Source organism: Spodoptera frugiperda, chromosome 25 (genome assembly GCF_023101765.2).
Source record: "Spodoptera frugiperda isolate SF20-4 chromosome 25, AGI-APGP_CSIRO_Sfru_2.0, whole genome shotgun sequence".
Lineage (NCBI taxonomy): Eukaryota > Metazoa > Arthropoda > Insecta > Lepidoptera > Noctuidae > Spodoptera > Spodoptera frugiperda.
In genome coordinates this window covers 17,285,330-17,311,149 of record NC_064236.1, presented here as the reverse complement: position 1 = coordinate 17,311,149, position 25,820 = coordinate 17,285,330, and the positions used below count along the sequence as shown (strand labels likewise).

The 25,820-nt window shown below is 36.0% G+C and overlaps 1 protein-coding gene across 4 annotated transcripts in view; it reads right to left on the bottom strand.

Annotated features, from left to right (window-relative positions):
* The window catches only part of LOC118268666 (ADP-ribosylation factor GTPase-activating protein 1), a 112,050-nt gene extending 86,962 nt beyond the window's left edge, over positions 1-25,088 (bottom strand). For 3 of the 4 annotated variants that reach the window (XM_035583242.2, XM_035583250.2, XM_050704010.1), the window contains exons 1-3: positions 24,919-25,087; positions 24,666-24,833; positions 10,956-11,069 (exon numbers count right to left, since the gene is read on the bottom strand). In XM_035583242.2, the coding sequence (XP_035439135.1) occupies positions 10,956-11,069; positions 24,666-24,833; positions 24,919-24,978 (342 nt within the window). In that variant the 5' untranslated portion in view covers positions 24,979-25,087. Of the gene's footprint in view, positions 1-10,955; positions 11,070-24,665; positions 24,834-24,918 lie in introns of all 4 variants that reach the window. The other variant, XM_035583255.2, reaches the window with a different exon arrangement.
* Between the last annotated feature and the right edge of the window lie 732 nt (positions 25,089-25,820).

Sequence of the window (25,820 nt, the reverse complement as noted above, 5' to 3'; positions counted from 1 at the left end):
CAACAACCGGGCCCATTAAGTGGAAACGTTTACAATATCGAATTGAATGGTAACATGGGGTAACATGGCGTAGCCAATTTACTTGTCACATCCAACAAACCAGAGTTGATATTACCTACAGACAGAGTAATTAGCCAATAGAAAACCACGGGCTAAATTCAAGTGGAATGAAACATATGACAGGCTAGATGGAAATCTGGTTTAAAAACTCGATGCAATTTCCACAGGTGAAATGGTAGCAACGATTTAAAGGCGACTACAAAACCAGCAAAAACGTAATGGTTGACGGCTACGCTGTCTCAACAGTAAGTGACAGCTTTTATCCCTGAAAGGGTAGTTAGCTGCACACGTACCTATACAATGTAACACTCACTTTTGGTGTGTTATGAGTCCTGCATATTATAGGCGGGGGAGCCTGCCATCATTATACCAGGTTTCGTTGTTTTCGTACTTCAATTCCTTATTGATCAAAACCAAATTCGTTTTGAGCTAACATTAGGTAAGAAGATTACCCTTATTACATACTAGCTTCCGCCCGCGACTCCGTCCGCGCGGAATTCGGTCTTCGCGTGGATGTTTTATTTCTCAATTTTAAGTAACTGTGACAATGACATTTTATAAATATCTATTGGACCCAAATACGGCGAGGCCCATAATAATTACGAAGATCCCTCTATTGAGCTACTGCTGTGGAGCTCGCGTTATGTAGTATATAACTGAAAAATTAAGATTTTTCTACGTATTTTTTCAGGATAAAAAAGTATCCTATTTTATGCCCAGGATAATAAGGTATAATTATACCAAGTTTCATCGAAATCGATCCGTTAGTTTTCACGTGATGCCTGAACATATAGACAGACAGACAAAAAAAATTTAATCGCATATTTGGGTTTGGTATCTATCCAGTAACCGCCCGGAGGACACGGTGGAACATATAACATAACATATATAACATCAGAAGCAGGAACGTACCGAAACCCCCGTGTTTGTACAACACACATTGTTTGTCAAGTACACGTGGTGGTGCAGATGAATGCCTAATACTTTGCGGCGCTCGTACGCCAAAAACTATTGATTTTATGAAAAAGTTATCAATACATAAATTGTAGGAAATTTTTTCTAGTTTAATTTTGTAGATAAATATTTTTTCGTAAAATGCGTCGGAACGGAGATATTAATAAAAAACCGTTTTTAGGCGCCATTTTTTCAATATGGCGGCGCGAGCGGCGGTTGTACGAGGTGGCACATTGGGCACCTGTTTAAATGGCAACCGAGCTAATGGCATCTGAGATATTATTATATTATACGGCACCTATATGTATTTTCTAAGGGGCACTTTGTGGAATCACTACCCAGTATAAAACTAAGTCGCTTTTTCTGTCCCTATTTCCCTTTGTATGCCTAAATATTTAAAACTACGCAACGGATTTTGATGCGTTTTTTTAATAGATATTGTGATTCAAGCGTAAGGTTTATGTGTAAAATAACATCCATTAAATAGTGGACAATTACTGTTATTTTTGAGGTTCCCAGTTTGATGTCATTCATTATCATTTATTTCCTTCCTACGAGATTTAAAACAATGTTCTAATTATTTGTACACAATGTTAAGGTCTACAGAAAACTCAGCGATAGACACTAACACTAAAAGATAGACATAGGTATACACCTACGTCTATCTCTTATGTATATCCCACATTTTTTTGTCATTTTCCTTTAACAACAAGTAATGGGTAATTTTCGAAGCGATTTTAACCAATACAACATTAATCCTAATCCAAGTAAATAGCTTAAATACATTGTTTATTTAATATACAGGGTGTCCCTGAAGTCGAAGTCCAATAGGCACCAGATGATCGGCAAGGTTCCAAGTGTTATCAGAAAAACATCTAAAAACAATTGCTAAGGACTGGGCTATATAACCATTAAATGACTCTGAATGCCACACTCAGGGTGGCTCATTAAATTAGTCCTAATGAATACTTAACTAATTTTCATTAAGGACGTATTGAACGATTCATCTCAGAAACATTTACTTATTAAGGGTTCATAAGTTAATGACATCTTTAAATATTCGTAGGGTGGGGTATCGCCAAATCATCGTATAGATTACATATCGATAAACGTTTGGTGTAGCCACACATGAAAAAATGTTAATATTAAATTATTAAAAACGTTTATTTAAACACATTGAATGCATATAAAACAGTTATGAGTTAAATTTCGTTCAATTATCGATAGTTTTTAATAAAATACAAACCAAAACAGCTTTCAGCAAAGCAAAACAGCATTCAAAGAAAATATAGCAATCGGACTCTTTTTTTATTGGTCACTGGAATCTCTTTGATATTTGTCAGTTTGTGTTGTTTACTTAAAATTAATACATTATTTTCTTTGGTTCTTGCGCTTAAACCGATAAAAATAAACTGTAACTGTCCACTATTTAATGGATGTTATTTTACACATAAACCTTACCTTGTGCTATCCGTTATCACACCCTGGTAAGTTTCATTATGTACATTCTGTGCATCTAACAATATAATAACATTCATGTTTTGTATTATTTTAGGAGCCTCTACATATAACATCAAGCAACGGAGTGGCCAATTTCACCGCCGATGAAAAGGCTTTACTGGCACAACAGTGATTATGAAGAGACCAATGTTGAAGAATCCAAAATACATATAGAAGGAACTAGTTTGTTTTATGTCTACAGCTATACATTATTGATACAGAATGATTTGCTATGATAATAGGTTATTTTACACCATGTAAGATAAAATATAAATATGCATGCTTATGATAGATTTCGAAAAAAGTTAACGAGAAACGTCATTATTTATTCATAAAAATGCAAAATTTATTTTGTAATTCAATTATAAAAATAGAGATTTTTAATCTGTTTTTCAAATGTCTAAAACACCATCTGCCATATTGGATTCCCACGTGACGTCACTCGGTTAGTAAACAATCTAGATTTTATTTATTTTGAAATTTTAAATTAATTATATGTATTACGTTTGTGGACTTTTATCCTTTATTCTATTAGAATCGCGTCATGGAAGACGGTTTTGTGAAAGCAGAAAGTACAAATCTACCTATGTTGATGGCTTGGCAATTGAATCCACAATTATGGTGGCGTCTTTATACTTGTATTTTTGCATTCGGGCACAAGACACCAATGATAAGCAATAGAACTCATTTTCATAAAATATCTCTAGTGGTCTTTCGCGCTTCGATCGGTTACTTGACACTTCGCAGTTTTGTTTTCTAACCGAGTGACGTCACGAGCCAAAACAGTATGGCGGCTAGCGTTTCCGCGCGTAGATTGAAAATCTATATATTAATACGTGATGCAAAAACTTTGGACCCCTTTTTACGAAAATTGCGCGGACGTAGGAGCATAAAATTTGGTACAATTATAGTTTATGTGTAGGAGAAGTTGCGAACGCTAATATTTTAGTACAAATTTTAATACAAATTAAGTTATGTTAAACCTTATTTCAATGAATTTAGAATTTATGTTACTTTATTTTGATACCACGATGCCGCGTCACGGCACGCCACGGGATGCCGTGCCGTGCCGGCAGTGGGTGCCGGCCTTAGTTTAGAAAACAGAAACTACAAGTAGCTTAGGCGCCAAAATTCGTGCAGTTCTAACAATCTGTGAATACGCTGTTAACAAGTTGTGACTAACTAGGTTACAGCGTGCCCATTGAAATGTGCGACAGTAACAGCGGCTGGGCGGCGGCAAAAACTAGTCAATGGAAATATTATAATTAATAATAATTTGCATAATGAACCTCTTCGACGATGACGATTCTACGGTCAAAATAACAAAGAATTCCTTAAAGTAATAGTCCATTGAAATGTTACAATTTGAGGGCCGAATAATGCATTTTTTAGAGGACGCAATTTTATTTTTTGATCATGTAGGGGGGTCAATAGAAGCTTAACTTGAAGTTTGTGGGGTCGCCGCCCTTGTCCCTCGGCCGCCATCTTGGAAAAAGGGATGGAAACACTTTTTTTGCTATATCTCGGAAACTATGCATCGTAATAAAATTTTCAAAATCATAATTTGTAGAAAATTATTTTGCCTACAAATATGTTTATATAACTTTTTGCCCTAAATTAACAATTAAAGAAGTTATAATTAAAAAAGTGAAAAATTTTTAATAAAATTTTCTTTTTTGCTCTATAACTTTTTTTTTTACATTTTATAAATAAATGACTTCAGACCAATCTTGTAGAATACTTTTCGAGACAAATTTTTCCCTACAACTGTTTTCAATTTCATTCATTAGAAACTCAGTTACAGCGCTCCGAAGTTAACCGGGTTCGTCAAATTAGTCCAGTCAAATAAGCTTAAATTAGGTAAGAATCTCGGAATGCGAGATACCCAGCTGTAAGTTTGTATATACTTGTATATTGACCCCCTAAAACTTGTCTCAAAACCATGGTATATATGGTAGGGTGTAAGCAACTCTTAAAATTCAGGGTCAAAGGTCCCAAAAATCGTTTTTTTGCGGTTTTTTGTAAATTTCCTATGGATTTTTGGTATTTGTGTTCATTATCAATATTGTAGAATACAAAATTCTCTACAATTTTTGTCAAAATTTTTTTTATACGGTGGACCGTTTTATAGATAGAGGGCGGAGAACGCCCGGTCAATTTTCCACTTTGGAAGCGTCTATCTTTCAAACAATTGAATTTGACGAAAAATGGTTTTAGAAACTATAACGTCTTTTTTAATGTCCTATCCATAACCAACGATCACGGATAGGTTAGCTGAAAAAAAAAAATGTCTGATGTGATGCAGTGACCGCGCGTTCTCCGCCCTCTATCTCGAAAACGCTTCACCGTATAAAAAAAAACTTAGTCAAATTTGTAGAGAATTTTGTATTCTACAATATTAATAATGAATTTCCAAAAAACCGCAAAAGAACGATTTTCGGGACCTTTGACCCTGAATTTTAAGAGTTGCTTACACCCTACCATATATACCATGGTTTTGAGACAAGTTTTAGGGTGTCAATATACAAGTATATACAAACTTACAACTGGATATCTCGCATTCCGAGATTCTTACCTAATTTGAGCTTATTTGACTGGACTAATTTGACGAACCCGGTTAACTTCGGAGCGCTGTAACTGAGTTTCTAATGAATGAAATTGAAAACAGTTGTAGGGGAAAATTTTTCTCGAAAAATATTCTACAAGATTGGTCTGAAGTCATTTATTTATAAAATGTAAAAAAAGTTATAGAGCAAAAAAGAAAATTTTATTAAAAATTTTTCACTTTTTTACTTATAACTTCTTTAATTGTTAATTTAGGGCAAAAAGGTATATAAACATATTTGTAGGCAAAATAATTTTCTACAAATTATGATTTTAAAAATTTTATTACGATGCATAGTTTCCGAGATATAGCAAAAAAAGTGTTTCCATCCCTTTTTCCAAGATGGCGGCCGAGGGACAAGGGCGGCGACCCCACAAACTTCAAGTTAAGCTTCTATTGACCCCCCTACATGATCAAAAAATAAAATTGCGTCCTCTAAAAAATGTAAAGCTCATGTAACATTTCAATGGACTATAAACTTGAAATAAAAACTAAAAATACGCTTAAAGTCATATTTTTTCCCCGTCATCAGGAAAATAGGACATAAATACCAAATAAAACCAAACTCGAAGTCAAGAAGTATACTAAGCATACATGTTTTCATTACCTACCTCCCCATTGTATTTACAAACCAGCTCGGTACAATAACGTTGTATAGTCATCTAATGATATAGTATCGACGACAACTATGATACTTAAATTAGAAGTGTATGCAATTCAGATTCTTAGATTTCATTACATAGTTCGTTTCGTATTACATGTCGACCTTACAGTGTTCAAATCTACCTTCATCCAAAACCAATGAATTATACTAAGCATGTAACATTCGCCATCAATATCATTACACCCCGCCCGTGTGTATCGTGAACCTAAGTAATATTCAACTTGAGAAGCATTATCAACTACTAATTGCCCTACAACTTCACTCAGTGCAGACGACCGCAATTTGCTCATTAGCTTTGATCTAATGAACCGTATTAATGAACATCTTTGAGATTAAAAACAAAGTCAAGCTACCTAGCTTTGAAACTAGGTTTTATGCTTCACACTGCATTAATAGCTTAAGACCTAGTGAAAAGCTAACTGTATGTGTTTGACCTCAACTGGGATTTTGTGTATGGAGACCCTACACCTACTAAACACGAGAGCTCGTTCGTTAGATAACGCTAGCGACTCATTTCGCCGATGTACTTCGTGTCGTTTCGGCAAAGATCGAAACTACTCGGGTAATTTCGGTCATTCGACAAACGAATGCGCACGAGCTTCACATCGCTGTATACCATAAAGTGTATAGTATTATCGTGCCACTCAAGTATCAGCTTTAACTGCTACACAAAAGAATAACTTATTACTTTCTTTTGAAAAAAATATATTCGAGTGAACTTAGGTGGTTTTGTTTACTTTGAGAATTTTCGTCAGTTTATGGTTAACGATTTTCAATACAAATAATATTAACGTAGGTACATAATATTCAGTGTCCTTGAAGTCGACGTCCAATAGGCACTAGATAATCAGCAAGGTTCCACTGATATCAGAAAAATATAAAAAAAATTCTAAGTCCTACAGTTTTTAAATTACAGTGACTTATGTGTTATCCACGAAAAAGTACACCCTGTGCCAGTCTTTTGACTCTTGTTGCTACAAATCTTTATTTTTTCGTCTGCAGTCTTCCTTACATTATCCTGAACAGTGCTTCAGTAATATGGAATCACAAATTCTTAGCCAACTGCTTAAATTGGAAAACAGTGTCAGTTTTAGACGAACCAAATACTCTGAATAAAATGTTCAAATAAATTATGTATGGCGCTAGTAGTGGCAAATTTCACAAAAGTTGGCGCATTTAATAAGGATTTTAAAATGGTATTGCACTTTGCACATTATTTCTTAAATTCGGCACAAAAAAGATTTTTTTATCGAAACGGAGTTTCGATGAATTTATTTTACTAAAATTTCTTCTAGTGTAGGTACTGAAAGCATACGTTATAACCTCGTATGCACTAGACAACACTTTGCACGCGATTTGTTATCATCATGATGAAAATCAGCGAGGATCTCTTGTCAAACAACTTTGTCTACTCATGATTTCGCTTGCAGCATTCGTCGGCAATATTATCGCTAGACGAACTTTGCCCCCACACATTAGGATTTTCTCCTGTGTCGTGGGTGCGTTTACATACAATTTCACATGCAAATAACACCCAGACCCGCAACAACAATCTGTGGATCACACAAAAGTTGTTCCGTGCGGGATCGAACCCGCGACACGTTGCACGGCAGCCAGTTGCCCAGCCACCGCGCCAACCGTGCAGTCGATTTATTCTTGTATGTAGATTGTATAGATAATTGATATTTTTACACGATTTTATCACTACATTGCCTAATCTCTAGTGAAACTTTAATTCAAGTACCATCGGAGGGCTTAGTTCATAGAGGAATATTAAAATAAAAAAGATAAGAGTAATTTGATGCGATTTGTATGTTGTATTTGTTCTGTGATAATTTTTATTGTGGTATTTTTATTATGGCATTTATTTGGTTATTTTTTATTGTGATATTTTTTTTGTGTTATCACACGTTGACATTTTTTTGAAAATTAACAAACAAATGTTGACATTTGTTTTGTTAATTTTCTTCCATATTTTTTGGCATATTGCAAAATTTTGTACGCTTTCCAAACAAACAAAAGCAAAACAAAGCAGGATCTCTTCATGTATAGCAGCATACACTACAACCTATAATGTACCCTATATTTCACAAATAAAAAAAGCAACGTCACGCCTTTTATCCCATAAGGGGTAGGCCGAAGTGCACATTACGACACATAATGCCGCTATACAATGTACGACACACACATTTTCACCATTTGTGTTATAAGTCCCATGTAATAGGGGGGTGACTCTATTGCCATATATTGAACACATTTCCAGACTTCGAGCTACTACTGAGAAATTTTCGAAAAACCGAAAAATCCCAGTAATTCTTTGCCCGACCCGGGAATCGAACCAGAGACCCCTTGTCCGGCAGTCGCACTTGCGACCACTCGACCAACGAGGCAGTCAACGAGTTTCACAAATAAATATTTTGACTTTGACTTTAGATCTGACCGTGTAGTAGGTAGCTAAGTTTTGTTGTAGGTAGTGCCACAGACTTAGCCATGAAAAGGTCTGCCGTGACGAAAATAAGTTTTCAAGATTCGTAATAAATAAAATATATCAATGGCAGATCTGTCAAATACATTCAAAATTAACTTTTTTCAGCGCTTCATAACAGTCTGGCACAATATTAACCGCATGATAATGGTCTGCCAACATTGTTTACCGATAATAATAATAGTCTATTTTGAAATTTCCAAACGGCAGACGTGGTCAAATAGATTTAAAGTTAAACAGAATGAAAAAAATATGACCTGTCTTACTTGCGCACTCGCCGCGTCCACCTCTCTGGGCGTACTTACTTACCATTTCATGTTTACTAAACATTATATTGTTAGTAACTACGCCCGTATAGGGCTCTCAGTACACAAGATCCCAGGTCTGGTCAAATACGTACAGGTAGCTTTTCGCTAGCTCTTAAGCTATAGAGTACTTATCGACATAGAAATAAACACATTAAAATCAAAGTGTGTACAATTCTTGGTGAAACAATATTTCTAATCAAATGTTAATGATTTCAACCCTGTTTGAAATTAGATGATTGACTGGTGATGTTTCGTGTAAAAATGTAGGCACATTAATACTTTATAAGGATATATTTCTCGTTAAGGAAACCTGTTATCTATATAAATATGTAGCTTGTATGTAGCTAATATTCTGTTTCAAAATGCATCTCTTCGAAAATATCTGTGGAAAAAGGCTTATTATTTAAGATTACCTTTAGATGTCTTCTTCTCGTAACTGCACGACTCTCGTTTACTTGATATATGTAGATATTGTAGATCCTTACCTTATGTTGGCTAGAGCTTTATTAAATATCCATGATATCTTCTGTGTCGTGGTTCGTTTATAGGAAACATGCAAATTCCGTACAACAAACCGAACAACGTAGTTACTCCAAAGCATCAGACAAACATATGGGGAAAACCTGGTGTCATGTTGAATATAACCACCATATACTCTGATTAGATGAGGTGAGGATAAAAATATCTAATTAAATCCTAGTCGGTTTCGTCAGATTAAGGGAAGAGAAGTCGATAACATGATACTTAAAGGAAATGCATTTTAAAAAATCTGTCCATTTGAGCGTGATTTCTAAGATTGAGAGTTTTAAACCGTTCTCGTTTGTACCCACCCTCCTGTACATTTAATCCCACCATGCAAACTGGCAGATTAAGGGATTTTCACTATCAGAGTATGTAGCATGTACACTATCATTATCTGGGACGCTCAACCACTAGCATTAAAGTGACGCGTAACAATTATAAATATCTGTGGATTCCCCCTTCCCCCACCGGTAATGTCATTAGGTATTTTTTTTTTCTTTCACTATATACTCAAAATCCAGTATATCTTACGACCCTAGAGTTGTTCCGTGCGGGCAACCCGCGACATGTTGCATCTCTGCACCCGCCGCGCCGTATAGTCACATGTGTAGAACACCAAAGAGCATTAAAAATTTGAAGATTAAGATCCAGAAATAAATTAATAGTTAAAAAACACGCTTATATAGGTGCACGTAAAAGTCAACAATAAATTACGGATCATTCAAGATGTCTCTATTTCTGGGCCGAAGTGTAAACTATGTGCTTTTATAATTATTATTAACACGCTTTTATTAGGTCGACCTGTATGTATGTAACTATGTAAACAAATCTAAGAAACCTAATTTAACCATCTTCTAAATATCAATTGGCAGTTGTATGTGACTTTGAGGACCATGATGGATGATCGTAGCATAGCCTTTCTCTTTTAACCATCTTTAGAAAATGGTTAAATTAGTATTTTTATTAATTTTTTTACATAGTTACTTACATACAGGGCGATCTAATAAAAGCGAGTTAAAAATAATTGTATAAGCACATAGTTAACAAGATGAGATCAACAACAAAAATATAGGTAACAACATGAGATTATTAAATATTATATTTAATAATCTTGCACTTGCTTAGTATATTTCTCTAATTATTTTCGAGCTACGAACTATATGACAAACCACCGAGCATTCTCATAGCAGGGGCCAGAGGAAAACCACAATTTAATTAAGTTTAGCACAGACACAAACCTTATTACAGAGCTGTTTTAATTGCATTATAATGAAAAGGAGATTACTGCATTTAAATGACAATACGCTTTGGTTTGAGGAGAACATCTTCCATCTTCAAACAGCGAAAGCAATAATCGAATGCGCAAACATAGCATAACCTATTTATTACATTATACACTTAGCATAAAACTGCATTAAAATCATGTAAAACTAGTGTATTGTCTAGTAAATAAATGCATTGGGTTTTATTTTTGTGTTTTCCCAAGAATATTTTATTCGGTAGGCTTATATTATTTATTATGCACCAGCCTTGTAATCCTTTCAATAACAGTTTTTGCATCGAAAATACTGTTTATTTGTAGGAGATTTTTCCAGCACAGCAAATATTCAATATTTAAATCCCAAAGCTGTATAAATTTACACTTTTGTTTACACATTGAAATTAAGGGGCGGTGAAAAGCTAGCGGGCATCACAACACCGTGATCCGTGAGGTTTGGCGAACTCGTGATACAAAAGTCAATCTGTTTACATACCTTTTGTCAACATTTACTGATGGCTTTAATGAGTCTATCGACTGATGAAACTCCAATTAAATCGATTCACAGTTTGGAATGGGATTTACAGCCAGAATCTTACCTTTTGCCGGTACATAGCAGCTGCTTTAGTGTTGTACTTCTGAGGTATTGTCATGCCAGGCTTGTAGTCCGACGAACTCTCGAAAAAATCTCGAGCCTTCGCGTTGCCCCCTACCTGTTTGGCAAACAAAAATATAATATTTAAACATCAATTTTCAAATAACTAATTTCAACTAATTTAGTTTGCATTTCTGAAAATAGAAATTAATTGTTCACCAAAACATCCCAATGAAAATTTCTCAACTACTACTATCATCTCCATCTAGTCACGCTACGGGGAACTGATTTTTTACATCAACTGTGCTATCAAACAGAGCTGTTTCGTTTTCTAAGCAAATATAACATAATAAAAAGTTAATTTAAATCTATAAATCATTTGTTCGAACTACTTGTGAAACCATACTCTTCAGAAAATATATATACCCTGAGTTACACGAGACGAATGCTAAATATTACAAATAGCATTTAAGTTCTCTCTCAAATTCGTCAACGCAATATCAACCGAAACTCTAACAAAAAGACGTTGAAAATCGATACGCATAACCCAAAGGAAACAACTAACCGAATAAGCGGGGATAAATCGGTTCAACAGGCTCAATACGTACCATGATGGCTCGTTGCTAGGACAATTGTCGACAATGTACTGCTTATATAAAAGTGTAACAAATATAGCCGTAAACGTCAATCCCGACTGAAGTCGCGTTGAATAATGGCGAAGTATTCCTACAGCATTCATTTATCACGGAGCGAGAAACAGGAACACGGTCATTATAGTATAGGGCCACCTGTCACCGCTATGCACTATTGTAATCTTCGAATTAAACTTCACCTCGAGATACTACGCGTTACACTGGTATGCAACTATACTACGTTTGATTATTATTTTTTTCTGGAGAGAACTAGGTATGTATTTTTGTGTGATAAGTAAAGGTACTGGGGCGAATTAAGTACATTGTACGAGACCGTGCAGCTATATCATTAGAACTTGAGACGGGATATTTACAATGTTATTATTTATTTATGTCTATGAGGTTCAGTTATTTCGGCACTATTGCAAGCACCATGATCACGGCTTGCAACAGTGATAGTGACCATGTCAGTTTAAAATTTTATATCATGTAGTTTTAATATAATATGAATTCGATTTCAAAAAGCTTTTCTTATTGTGCGTTTATTGTTTTACATCAAAAAGTACCTACCACGTCCTTATAGTGTACTTATAGGTAATTAAGAATAGCTACTTAAGAAGGTGTACTTCAGACAAGTAGATTTTTGTTCTACATCACTACCTTTTACCACTAAGTTTTATCCGTGTACATATTTACCATGATAAGAAAAGATGACACGGCGATTTTGATAAATAACTTAAGATTAAGGTTTTTTATTCATTTAACCATGCACTGAGCATAGTGGCTCAGTGCAGGAAAATATGGCAAAGTATGATTATTTTTATTAAGATACGTTTTATATCTTCGGATAACTTCAATAAGACCACCTACAACATACTTTGGGCTATTGCTATTGGCAAGTGCCCGTACCACCAATTGTATTAATTTGCATAAAGGCATATTACTTATAAAAAATGCTCCTAGTACCTACACAAATAATACTGACTGTATTTCAGCGTAGCTCAAGACTGCATAGTCGGATCGTAACACAATCAAAGCCAAAACGGAAACCGAGGCACCCCCTGCATGTAATATTCCACAGCATCAATTTGCCAATTGAAGCATATTTGTACTAGTTACGACCGGGTCTCAAGTACAAAATGATGCACAGGATTTATCTACTACAATGTAGATTGTTCTAGAACTCAGTTCTATGTACTTTGCAATGCAGACACGGAAAATGTCTAACAAAATTATGAGGAAGCCATCTTTGAAATCAGAGGGAATGTAATCTTGATATACTATTAAAAATTTGGTTTGTAAGGGTGACCGAAATATATGTAATAAATGAGATTTGTAAGATGTTATTTGGCACAGAAATTCCTAATCAAGATAATAGCAGGGCTAGTACGGAACGGGCAACATTATTATCGGGAAAAAAGTAACTACAAATCATTACGTAACGCGATTTCGAGAATAAATTCTATTCATAAATATTTGTACTAGGTACTATATTTATAATCTATCGAAATTAATGAAAAACAAAGAACGAAACTTTTTGTATAAAATCATTTTGCTCATTAGGCCATTGTCGATAATTTTTGCAATCATTTATTTTTAACGTTGCCCCTAGTGTTGCCCAGCAAAGAGTCTTGCAAGTCTCGAATTTACCAATAAGCCAACTTACATTTTTTATACGATTATGATTTAACTGTATTGTGCAGATTTAACTATACAGTTATATTGTAAGGTGTGGCCGCTATTGAACTATCTCAAAATATAGATTTTTTTTTTGAGGGGCAAGTTCATCCAATGCCTTCTCCCGCCTTGGGCGATGCGAGAGGAAGTGTTAGACGCTTAGTGACTAAAAACCACCCCGTTCCTACTCCTGCCTGTCGAGCCGGAGCCCCGGTAAACCCGCTAGGTAGGCCGCAGCTCCGGATTAGGCATTAGCCCTCCTGGGTCTGGTTCTGATCAGGCGGCGTGCTACCCTTGCTCACCGTCCGCAGACCCGCACTTACGGTGGCCGGAGATCGTTCCGCGATCCCCGACGCCCGGATTGTCACTCGCGACGGCAGGGGCGTGAGGAGGTTCGTTCTCTTACGCGCCCCACCTCGTCCTTGAATGACTGCTTCCCAGAAGGAGGAGACGGCATCCCCGTCCCCCTCGCTCCACACCATGGTCTGAACCAATGCCGGTTACAAAACTTTTCGTATATTTTGTTATTACTTTTGTTAATTTTTAAGTTTTTAAGAATTTTGTTAGTTTTTGTTTAGTGTTTTAGTTTGTTTAGTTTAATATTTGGTTTATTTGTACTTTGTCACTGATTAGGGAATTTTTATTAGTACACTAGCAAACCCAGCGAACTCCGTTTCGCCACCAATGATTTTCCCTGTTTTCTTGATTTGATTGAATTTTCTTTGCTATAAACCTCACAGAGCTCGAGACCTTCCCAACGAATGCAAAACCGTAGAAATCGGTTCGTGCATTCGGGAGTTATAGCGTCAGGAAGGAAAACCCGACTTATTTTTATATAATAGATTAGGTTTATAAAAAATAATATTGCAGTAATAGTTTTCTTCACGAATGTACCTGCGCGAAAGTTCGCAATGCCTAACTTCAGACGCGCCAAGTTACGTTGACGATACAGTAAATTTGATAAAAAAAAAATATATTTAAAAATATACTTAATTTAATTAAGATTTCATTACACATACTCACACGCTATCGATTAGTCTAATTGTAATAAATTTACATGTAATGACGTTAGATATTGTGCAGAATGTTTTAGCTTATTAAAAAAAAGTTTAAAATTTTCAAATTAAAGGGTCCGCTAGTAATCGTATAAAAAAAATTAAAGTTGGTAGTTGGCTAATTGGCAAATGCGAGACTTGCAAGACACTCTTATTGGGCAACACTAGTTGCCCCACACTAGGATTTTCTCCTGTGTCGTTGGTGCCTTTACAAACATACAAGTTCACATACACATGACACCCAGACCCGAAACTACAATAATTTGTGGATGCTTCGTGCGGGAATCGAACCCGCTATAGTTACGTTGTGCGGCACCGGTATTTTTTTTAGTAGGTAAGTACCTAAAAGATAAAAATAAAAAACCAAAAACTTAGGTTTTTGAAATTTTCACATTTTTTTTAAGTATTTGAAAAAAAATTACAAACAAAAGTTATACCTAGATCTTCTTATTACCTACAACTTTGCCATTTAACTTTTTTCCATAGGACTTGTAGTTTCGCCGATAATTGCGATAAACCGATTTTTTCTCTTAAACCCTCCCCCATGCCTACTTCCCGAACTCGGATGGAGTGGAGTTTATGTTTTCTTCCTTTTTTAGCATATTCTCTTCATTTCCAATAGGTTTCATTCTACTATATTGTTTTGTTACTTTTTACCTTTATTTGAGGTTTCGCCACTGGTCTACATAGTTTTCGTTCAATTTCATTTCATAAAAAATTAAAAACTGACTGTTTTTATCACGATGGATGGAACCTATATTAGTTACATAAATAATAGTGAGTTACCTCCATAACGTAAATACCTATTTGATACTAGTGGAGTGCCTAGGGTATTTCAAATCGGATTAGTGTTACAGTGCATGAATTAAGGTCTCAGCACACATATGGGATCGGAAAGGGATCGTAACCGTAACGCCTTTCGCCTCGCTGTCAACCAGGCGTCAACCTACCGTATGCACGTAACGAAAGCGTATCAGCAGCGCCTGTACGTCAACTCGGCTACGGCTAGGCGACACCGACTAGACTAACACGATAGTTAGTCGGTACGGAGAGACGTAAGCGCGGGGACGGAGAAACGTAAGCGCGGGGACGATGAGCCGTAAGCGCGGGAATTCAAGTTCGGAGCCTGTTCCGAGGCGAGGCGATTACGTTATTATTCCGATTAGTGTGCGTTGCAGTAGGGAGTTTAATACAAACCATTCTGAACGGCTCGAGGCGATACGGTGACGATCCCTTTCCGATCCCATATGTGTGCTGAGACCCTTAATATGATCTTTGTGAGATATTGTTTTTTAAACTATACATTGCAATGTTCAATCAACATTTTGTTGCGCACTCCGTTTTTTCATTGATTAAACAAATAATGTTATAAACAATTAATGTTTGACCATAAATTTTCACTTTAAACAGTACTTAATTATTTTTTATTTATATGTTAAATCTTACCTATGTAGACATATATGAACATTTTTCAAAGATACCTGTGTATAGAAATACCTAGCAGTAGGGAACTCGAACAAGTAGAAAATCGAGGAAGAAGGATTATTTAAGGTGTTCACGCAGTGCCGGCGTGAGGGCCACTGACACCCCGGGCGAAAATATTGTGGCGCCCACTTGAGGGAAGCATTATCAAGTGTTAGTAGTAGTTTTTAATTTTTTTGGCGCCCCCCAGAATTTGTCGCCCTGGGCCATCGCCCCCACACGTAAAACATAACACTTAAAAATAATGACTTATAAAAAAAATGGTAGTATTAAATCTGTTTATTTAAATATATGACGTTGTTGTCTACACCAGGGGCGTGCATAGGATTTCGAAGTAGGACAGGCAGAAGGTATTTCATCTATCTACCTAGATTAATCTCGAAAAATAAAACCAACGAGACAGTTTTGAACAACTAGGTACCCATTACCTACTTACCTAATTTGTATTAACATATCAATTATTTTAAAACATTAATAAATATTCCTAAGCGGATACATATACACAATGTGTGATACATACAGGTGTGATACATATAGGTATAGGTAACGTCAGTAAGTTATATTTTGTTATGAGGTTGTGGCAACGGCTTCTAAACTATCAGTGGGTAGATACAGGCGGTACAATGATAGTTATTTTTTGGTTTTTAGTTTAGGATGCTTAGTTTTTGGAAGTTTTAAACGTACTTTTAATTTTATTGTTTGCTTTTTAGTTTAATAGGTTTTATAGGGAACAGAGAGTAAAGTTCCATAAGAAAAGGAGGATCCTCCGACCAGGCGAGGTGATCATGCCTGGCGGGCTAGAAAGCCCGCCAGGCATAGTTGAGCAGAAGCTCAACTGTTGTTCGTTGGGATTTTCTAACCTATGTTTATTCGCATGTAAACTTCACATATGCGGTACAGGATATTTATGAAGTCATCCGTTGATTTGTTCGTCGATAGTCTATGTGCGACTTCTGTCGTCACAAGGTATATGTAAATACTGAAGGTTTAACTAGAAAGGAATGGCTAGTACATCTAGTATATAATTTCAACCTCAATCTAACCTTAATGAGACTTACCTTCTATAAGCAGGTCTTCCCAATAACCTCAAAGAATACTATTCTGGATCAATATGTAAACATATTTTTGAAATATTTTTTTTTTTGAACCTTAACCATTGAGGAGTTTCTCATCATCAGCTCTTTGACATGAAATGATGATCACCAGACATAAATGGTTGAATAGTTTTATGAAATTGTCACAACAAACATAGAGAGTTTATAATTTGAGGGGTGCCTTAGATTTTCCTGGCATCTCATCATCAACTGCTCACCAGATGGTCACAGTACCAACGTAAAACTAACCCTACGGAACAAAAAAAAATTATGCAAATCGGACCAGAACTGTTTAGGTAATCAATGTTCAAATCTACTAAGTATCGTGAAAATGACGTCGTTCAAGTGGAGGTAGGTCTTTAGGTCAAGGTAAAGGAAAAAATCTGAAAATGGCCAAGTGTGAGTCGGTTTTAAAAATAATGAAGGTGTAAATTCATACCCCTAAGGAACTAAAACAAACAAATTATCTATATCTTCCAATGGTCGTACCGACCTAAAATTCGTTACGAAGGTTTGTATTTAGTCATAAAAACTACTGAACCAATCTGTAACAAACTTTTATGGGACCTGAGTTAAGACATTCCGCGTCGAACAAAAAAATAATCACGCGAATCGGTCCATTAACCTCGACGTAATCGGTGTACATACATAGAAAAAAACGTAATCGGTGTACATACATAGAAAAAAAAAATAGCGACCGAATAGAGAACCTGCTCCTTTTTGGGAAGTCGGTTCAAAATACAATATCCCACAAATACCATATTAATCTCTTCACTGTAACTCTAATCCGGTAGTTTACGATTTTGATGCTCTGGGCACTCCACTATACGCCATTTGATCAATTGGTTTATATATTATTTTCACATAAGTGCATTGACGATGCGTTAAATAATAAATGCGATGATTATTATGCGAAATTTATTATCTGTTTTATAAAAAGACTTTTCATTGGTAATGGGACTTCATTTGGTGATGTTCGACAAAAGTTGCCAAAATTATGGATAACAAATTGTATGTAATGTAAGCTCATCGATGGCTCATTGTTGGGGATAAATTTATGTAAATGGACAATTTATGTACTAATGTAGGTATACATAAAATGGGCATTAATCACGCCTATCGTATTTCAGAAAGGGTATGCAAAGTTGAAATAATAGTAAAAACTTCAGTACACGGGTAGTTTAGTAGACTAGTCGTTGATTGTGTATTATTCATTGTATAGTATAATAGTAGAACACTCTGGGAGAGTAAGTGTTTATTAGTATGTAAGTATTCGTTTCATATTATTTATAGGTATAGTTATTCGTCATACAATTTCTAGCTTATTAAAAATATCAAATACTAGAGCTAAAAATACAACTTCATTTAAGGCATAAATAATAGATAAAACATATTATAGCATTATACACGTCGCATTTCTGAATAAAGTTATATTTTCAGCATAAACATACTTTTAATTAAAGCATCTTGGGGAATGGGAATCATACCCAAAATATATCGCTCAGCGGGATTCGCGTACGTCGTTCTAAACAAACAAAGTATGGTATACACTCAAATAACAGCAAAATACATACACTCCAAGAAAACAAAGCTAGCCAAAATACTACATTAGACAAAGCTTAATGTAGAATAAAAAAATACGCTATTATTTTATACCACCATGGGACTATGGCAGTTTAAGTACATGTAGCATATACGCATACTTAATATTGTAATTCGCATCAGTCGCGCAAAAGCCAATCAATCAATCATACAGTTTGTACTCGCTATGTAAAATACATTAGTCACAATCCACCACCTCTGGTTAAGTTCCGATGAGGCTAACTGGCGGATAATTCGACATATCTTGCGCTAAAAATAAGTCAGTTAAGCTAAGATAAACTTAGGTATTCAGTAGAGGAGGGTATGAAATTAAAAATATATTTAGTCCGTCAGTTACATACAGAATAAATATTAAACACGTATTTTTTATTTTGTCATATAAGATAACAATCCATCCACACTATCCATACAATTATATAAATGTGAATGTGTGTACGTTTGTTTATTTGTCTGTCTTTCACGGCAAAACCACCACACTTGTGATGATATTTGAATATTTAATCACTAAATGGAGTATCACATTATATCGGCTACACAACCTACGATTTTAACTGTACAGTTGAACTGCACAGTTAAATGGTAAGGTCTGTATTCGCTATGAAATTCTAACTGTTTGCTCGACACACCTTACGATATAACTATACAGTTAAATCCGTACGGTGGACTGTAAATCGTAGGTCCATACGTTTAAACCTTATGATTTACATATACAATCCAACTGTACAGTTAAAACTGCACGGTTAAATCGTAAGGTGTGTAGCATGGATTAGGGTTTTAGATTTTGAAATTCCCAGTTATAGCACGGACTTCATACTCTGGTACTAGAATCGCACTCATTATTATACAATGCACGACAATGCAACTAAATACAAGACTATTGTAAAGTTGGTGTTAAACGATAATTGATCTCCATTCTAAAAGTAGGTTACATTAATAATAATTTTGACGTCAATTTACGAAGGTCGACGATTTCAATATTATTACTTACCTATTGTAGGAAGAAATCATCGTACAAGGTCCAAAGATACCGCTTAAAGTATAAACAACACAGTATCACGCTAAACTAACCTAAGAAAATCTAATACCTAGCATTTATTTCATTGCCGGATAATTGCCGTGGGATTTAGAGGCGAAGGTGCTCGGGCGAGTCTTCAGTTTGCGCGCCGCGTGTCGTCGGGGCAAAACTCCACTGCGGCGCCAGATCAGTGCGTGGCGGGACGAGCTCCGGCGCGACCTCATGGCGGATTGGCAGCAACGACTGTCGCAACCGAGGGCTGGGCTCGCTGTCATCGCGGCGGTAAGTCCCCTCTTTGAGGAATGGCTAGAGAGGCGCCACGGCGTCCTCACCTACCGCCTGACGCAGGTGCTTACCGGACATAGAGTTTCGGTAGGTTCCTGTTCCTTATTGCGAGGACCGCCCGGAGGACACGGTAGAACATACGGTGGCGGTGTGCCCTGCGTGGGCTGAGCACCGCCAAGTCCTCAGGGATGTGGTCGGCGACGGCGACCTTTCGCGCCCGGCACTGGTTCGGGCCATGGTGCGGAGCGAGAGGGACTGTGATGCCGTCTCCTCCTTCTGCGAAGCAGTCATGCTAGCTAAGGAGAAGGCGGGGCGCGTGAGAGAACAAACCTCCTCACGCCCCAGCCGTCGCGAAAGACACTCCGGGCGTCGGGGATCGTGGGACGATCTCCGGCCACCGTAAGTGCGGGCCTGCGGACGGCGAGCAAGGGTAGCTCACCGCCCGAACAGAACCAGACCCGTGCGTACGGCGCGCCGCGTTCCGCGCGCTCATAGAGCCATCAGACCACCACAGATGGGGCCTTGTAGGGCTGATGCCTGATCCGGAGCTGCGGACTACCTAGCGGGTTTACCGGGGCTCCGGCTCGAAAAGCAGGAGAAGGATAGGGGTGGTTTTTAGTCAGTAAGAGTCTGACACTTCCTCTCGCCTCGCCCAAGGCGGGAGAAGCCATTGAATAATTTTCCACCCTCAAAAAAAAAATATTCATAACTAGCAACTCCCGCACAGTTTCACTCGCTACTTGACTCCTATGAGTCATAGCGTGACGAAATAAAAGCTTTATAAAAGCTCTATCTAACACAAAAACACATTTTCAAATCGGGCAAGTATTTTTTTTAATTCGTTACTCCACACTAGGATTTTCTCCAGTTTCGTGGGTGCGTTTCCATACATACAAGTGTTCACATACCTACACATGACACCCAGACCCGAAACAACAGTTTGTGGATCACACAAAGAGTTGCTCCGTGCGGGAATCGAACCCGCTACACGTTGCGTGGCAGCCAATTGCCTACCACGCCAACCGGATTCCGCCACGGAATTACGGAGCTTAGCGCGTTCAAACACACAAACTTTTATTATCTTAAATAAGTTTTAACAAATAGTGGTTGTTATATACCTATTAACATTGTGCCGACTACAATAAGACAGACACAAAAATCAAATCGTCCAGCCAATAATGTGGAAATGTCATTTCCAATTCTTTTTTGAAAACAATAAAATACCGAACAACAAGCATGGCCGATGGCACCCTAAATGTGAATAGGACGAGGCCGCGCACAATTGCAGACTGCTGTTAATAATAAAGCACTCTCGCCTTTCAGAAAATATTTTTAGAATTGAATTGAACGAATGAAGAACTATACGTTTATTAGTCGTTTCAAATTATACATTCAATTCTTTAGAATTTAATTTTTAAATTACTATATGAACGTATCGTAGTTGCCCAGAGATTTAAGACGCACGCGGTTGATGCATTAAAGTTAAAAACCTACAACGGCAAGTACCTACTTATGCGACTTATTCAGTTATATGTACTTTCGAAGATTATTTAGACACTGCTGACAAACGGTGAAGGTAAACATCGTGAGGAAACCTGGGCCCATTTCTAATTACAAGTTTGAAATCGCCAACTCACACTAAACAAACGTGGCGATCAATGCTCAAACCTTCTTTGTGAGAGAAGAGGTCTTTGTTCAGCAGAGGCCAAGTCAATCTATTTTATTTAAAACCTAAAATTATTGTAATATTGATATCCATCTCACCTCTTTTTGTAGATAGTCCTAAGTGTTTTTAAATTTTCTATTATTCCATTAAACATTAAAATGTAACTGCATCAATAACTTTGTAATCCGCTACATTTATATGGGCTTACAAAGTTATTGATGCAGTTGATTTATCTAGAAAACTGGATCTCTTGGGCAACGCAGGGCCTAATCTCGGCATTCCCCTTCCCCACTGAGAAATTTTCGAAAAACCGAAAAAAGCTCAGAAATACTTCGCCCGACCCGGGAATCGAACCCGAGACCCATTGTCCGGCAGTCGCACTTGCAACCACTCGGCCAACGAGGCAGTCCCCAGTACCAGTATGTAATAATAAAACTGGTGTTATTACCATGTGCTCCTCTGCTTATCTCTTCTCCTAAAAGGTGTAATGTTTTGTTTTGTTATGTAAGAATTTATTTGGGTATAACTAGCTAAATAATGTAGGTAGCCGGTAAATAGGTATATTTCGCATAATATTATAATGAAGCCTATGACTAGCTATGAATTACAACATTCACCATAAGTTCAAATTACCTGCCTGAATTATTAGGCTGACTTTATTATGATAGTAGATAGGACACAATTGTATGTTCTTGGGACTAAGTATTTGTCGCGAAAGCTTGAAACGCAAAGCCTTACAACTCAACATAACTCTAAACACAATGCCAATAAATAGAACGCTAGCTAACTCATTCAGTACAAAAAAAAAACAAACTTATTACAACTTAAAATCCTGTTTATTTAATTTTACATTTTTATTTCAATTCAATAACCAGAAAATATCACTTTCAGTATAATTTTCATAAATAATTAATTTCATAGATTGTCGTAGAAATGGTTGAGAGTTCAAAACAAGTTCACATTGAACACAAGTGGCGCCATCTCTATTAAAGCTCAAACAACATTTTCAGCCTAGGCATGGTGAGCCTTCGTTCGGCGTTTCGATGAAACAACGTTTCTTAAGCACAACAGATGTCGCTACTGTTCTATATTTCATATCGGTCACTTTTTGACCTTTACAAAAAGGTATTGATTAGGACCCTTCTTTTAGATGTAGTTAACTACCACAAAATCACTTTAAGATAAATTTGGCTCCCATTCATCTTTAAACAGGTTTATAAAAAATCACCCTTTATTGAGTTTCGGCTAAAAACTATCATAACTAATTTATGTATTTTGGATTTTCAATGTAGTGGCAAAACTAGAAATTTTATCACTAAGCATACTAAGATTGTGTACAACACGAAACTAGATCCGTGGCAGCCATTTCACTTATAGAGATAGACGTAGTGACCTTCTCATTTCGGATAAAATTCGCGCCTGCCACGCCCTGCAGGACGACAAAATTACCTATGTCATCGCAACAGCAAAGATTAATTGCAAGAATTAATTTAATAGCATCTCCGATTTTATAAGTCAACTTATATTAACAACTTTCAAACAATAATTTCCATGGAAAATTATTAATAGCAACAGACTAGACAGAACAGATTTTCGTTAATATTTCGATATTCAGAGGCCACATAATATATGTATCTAATACCAGTTATAAACTATTTATAATCCTTAGTTTATCAATATGGAACGCATAGCAGTATTGAATATAGTTCAAGTTGTTAGGAAGCGCAAGCAAAAGTTTCAGACCAATAGCAATCACTTAAATAAATATAAATTTCATAAATGTATAACAAACAAAATATTGATAAACTGATATAAGATAATAGTTTTAAAGTACTAAAATGTAAGTGCAACACAACATCACAAGTTTAAAAGTATGAAAATATACTTTTAAATCCTAAATTAATATTAAACCTCAGTCTTCTCTAATGAAGAGATTAATCATTTTTAGGTTCAAACTTAAAGCCAGCAGTACCTGTATCATACCCCTGACACTACTTGCAAACATTTTGTTGTGACATAAGGTTCTCTGTGTTTTAATTATAGATTCTAATTAGAACACTATATTGTAGATTTAAGTATAAAACATGACTTATAAAGTATGTAAAATAATGATGGTAAAGACAACAAATCTCAGACTTTGAGAGACAAAACCTAGCCTATTGTCTAGCATTAACCAGTGGTGTACGCGAGACACAGTGTGATTTCTATTGTGTCCCAAATACCGGCAGACGAGGTAAAATATTATTAATATTCCTGTTGTATTTACTATTATAACATGAGATTCATAATATTACAGGTGAAAAGTAGGTGTTAGACTATGTACCTAAAAATATAATGGCTGGCTACAATGGCTCTCCTTTTGCTTCTGATAAATAGAAACAGATATAACACTAATTCCACAACATATTCATCACACAATTCTAGAGTAGTTTAAAACATGCCTAAAAATACTTCCATAAAATATATTTTCAACTACTTTGTTTCTTTCTTGAATGCCAACTAGTTCTCCAATACTGGGATGTATGTAAAATTTGTTAAGAATAAATCAGTTGGATATGTATCACACCACACCATCAGACAAGTTGTGGGTACTTCACTTGGAGGAGAGTGGCGATAGAAAGGCCAGAATGGAGAAGATTGGAGGAGGCCTTGGCACCTAGCAAACAGACAAAGAAGTGGAGAAAGAATACAATGATAGCTTAAAATATATTGTGTCTTGTCTGAATAAAAAAGGCTATATAACATAATAAAATTATAAGTATGTTAGTAAATCATAAAAATAATTATTCTGTACTGTGGCATGCATAAAGATAAACAAGAATATTTCGAAAGCTTTGAGCAAGATGACCTTTGACACTGTATGTAACAGTATATTCAGTCAGCAGAGTGTTTCAAGGATGCACGATGCACAACTGCAATACTAACTAGTAGTCTTATGTGATATAGCTATTAGCAAATCAATATTTCGTTCTTTCTAATAAGGTTATATTGATTTATTGGTATTTGCACAGTGATAGATTATGGAACAGTCTCTATACTAAATTTAGGACACAAAAAACATACAGAGAGAGTATAGTTCGGAACTCTAGCCTCAATCCCCTGCAAGCTAGTCTATGATGAATAGTTTTGCTGTGTTCTGCCATAACCCTGCTATCTATAGCATTGGTACTTTGCCAACAAACAAGTACAGATACAAGAAGTCTTACCATCATTTTCTCCAGCTCCAAGTCCTTCCACTTGTCCATGGTGACACTTCGAACAAATGAAAGGTGAACTCCTAGACTGCGGTGCACCCCCGAGCATTCTAAGCAAATCCAGATTCCATACGTTACAGAGACCCATTGCGGATTCAATGTACCACACTCGAAACATTTCTGTAAAGAGAATTACGAACAATTTTGAATATCATGCTCGTATTCTTAACATACGGACATCAAATATTAAGAAACAATGACTTACGTTATTATCGTCGATATTTCGGATAGAGTTGAGCTTCCTGCGGGTTCGTGGTGAAGCCATTTTTCACTACTGAATTGTAGTTTAATTGTTTAATTTCAAATAAATATAGTTACGCACAAAGTACTTATTACACGCAAACAGTGCAAATTGACGAAACGTCAAAAATTTTCAAACGTACACTCAGTGATGCCTAATTTTAGAAATTTAGTAGAATATGTCCCGAAAATCGGTAGAAACAAAGATTAAAAATAGGTATATCTACCACCTAAATGTAATAGGGTATTTTTAATAAAAATACATAAATAATAATAATGTTATTTATTGTTTGTCTTTAAGCATATCCTTATTAAAAAGTTTTGAATTATTACTACACCAAATTCAACTCAATATTTTGAAGTAATGCTAACAAAAAGCTCAAATTCTTCAAATACGGTTTACGCGGTAGGAACCGGAGAGTCATCAGTCAATTTTGTTGTCAACTGTCAATCGTAAGTGTTTTTTATTCGACGTTGAGCGAAATCACAAAACCATACCGCCTCATCCTTCAATAAGAAAAAAATATTAATTTATTTATAAATACAATTATAATAATATACATTTATGTATCAAAAATTATTAACATTAAACACATAACTAGATACATTGGAAAATTTTGATAAACAGGTAGATTTGAGGCTTGGGTTGTAAACTGAGGGCAAATTTGGTAGATCTACCTAAAAGTTGGTAGATGTGGCAACACTGCGTACACTTGGCATCCATAGACTATTTTATTTATATGTCTTTTTACGTAAATGAAACCATAATGCATTTCATGTTTGAAACCTAATTGATTGGCTTTTTTATTATATCGCGGACATTTTCGTCACATCTGAGCACTGCCGCCAAACCTAGACATTTGGACA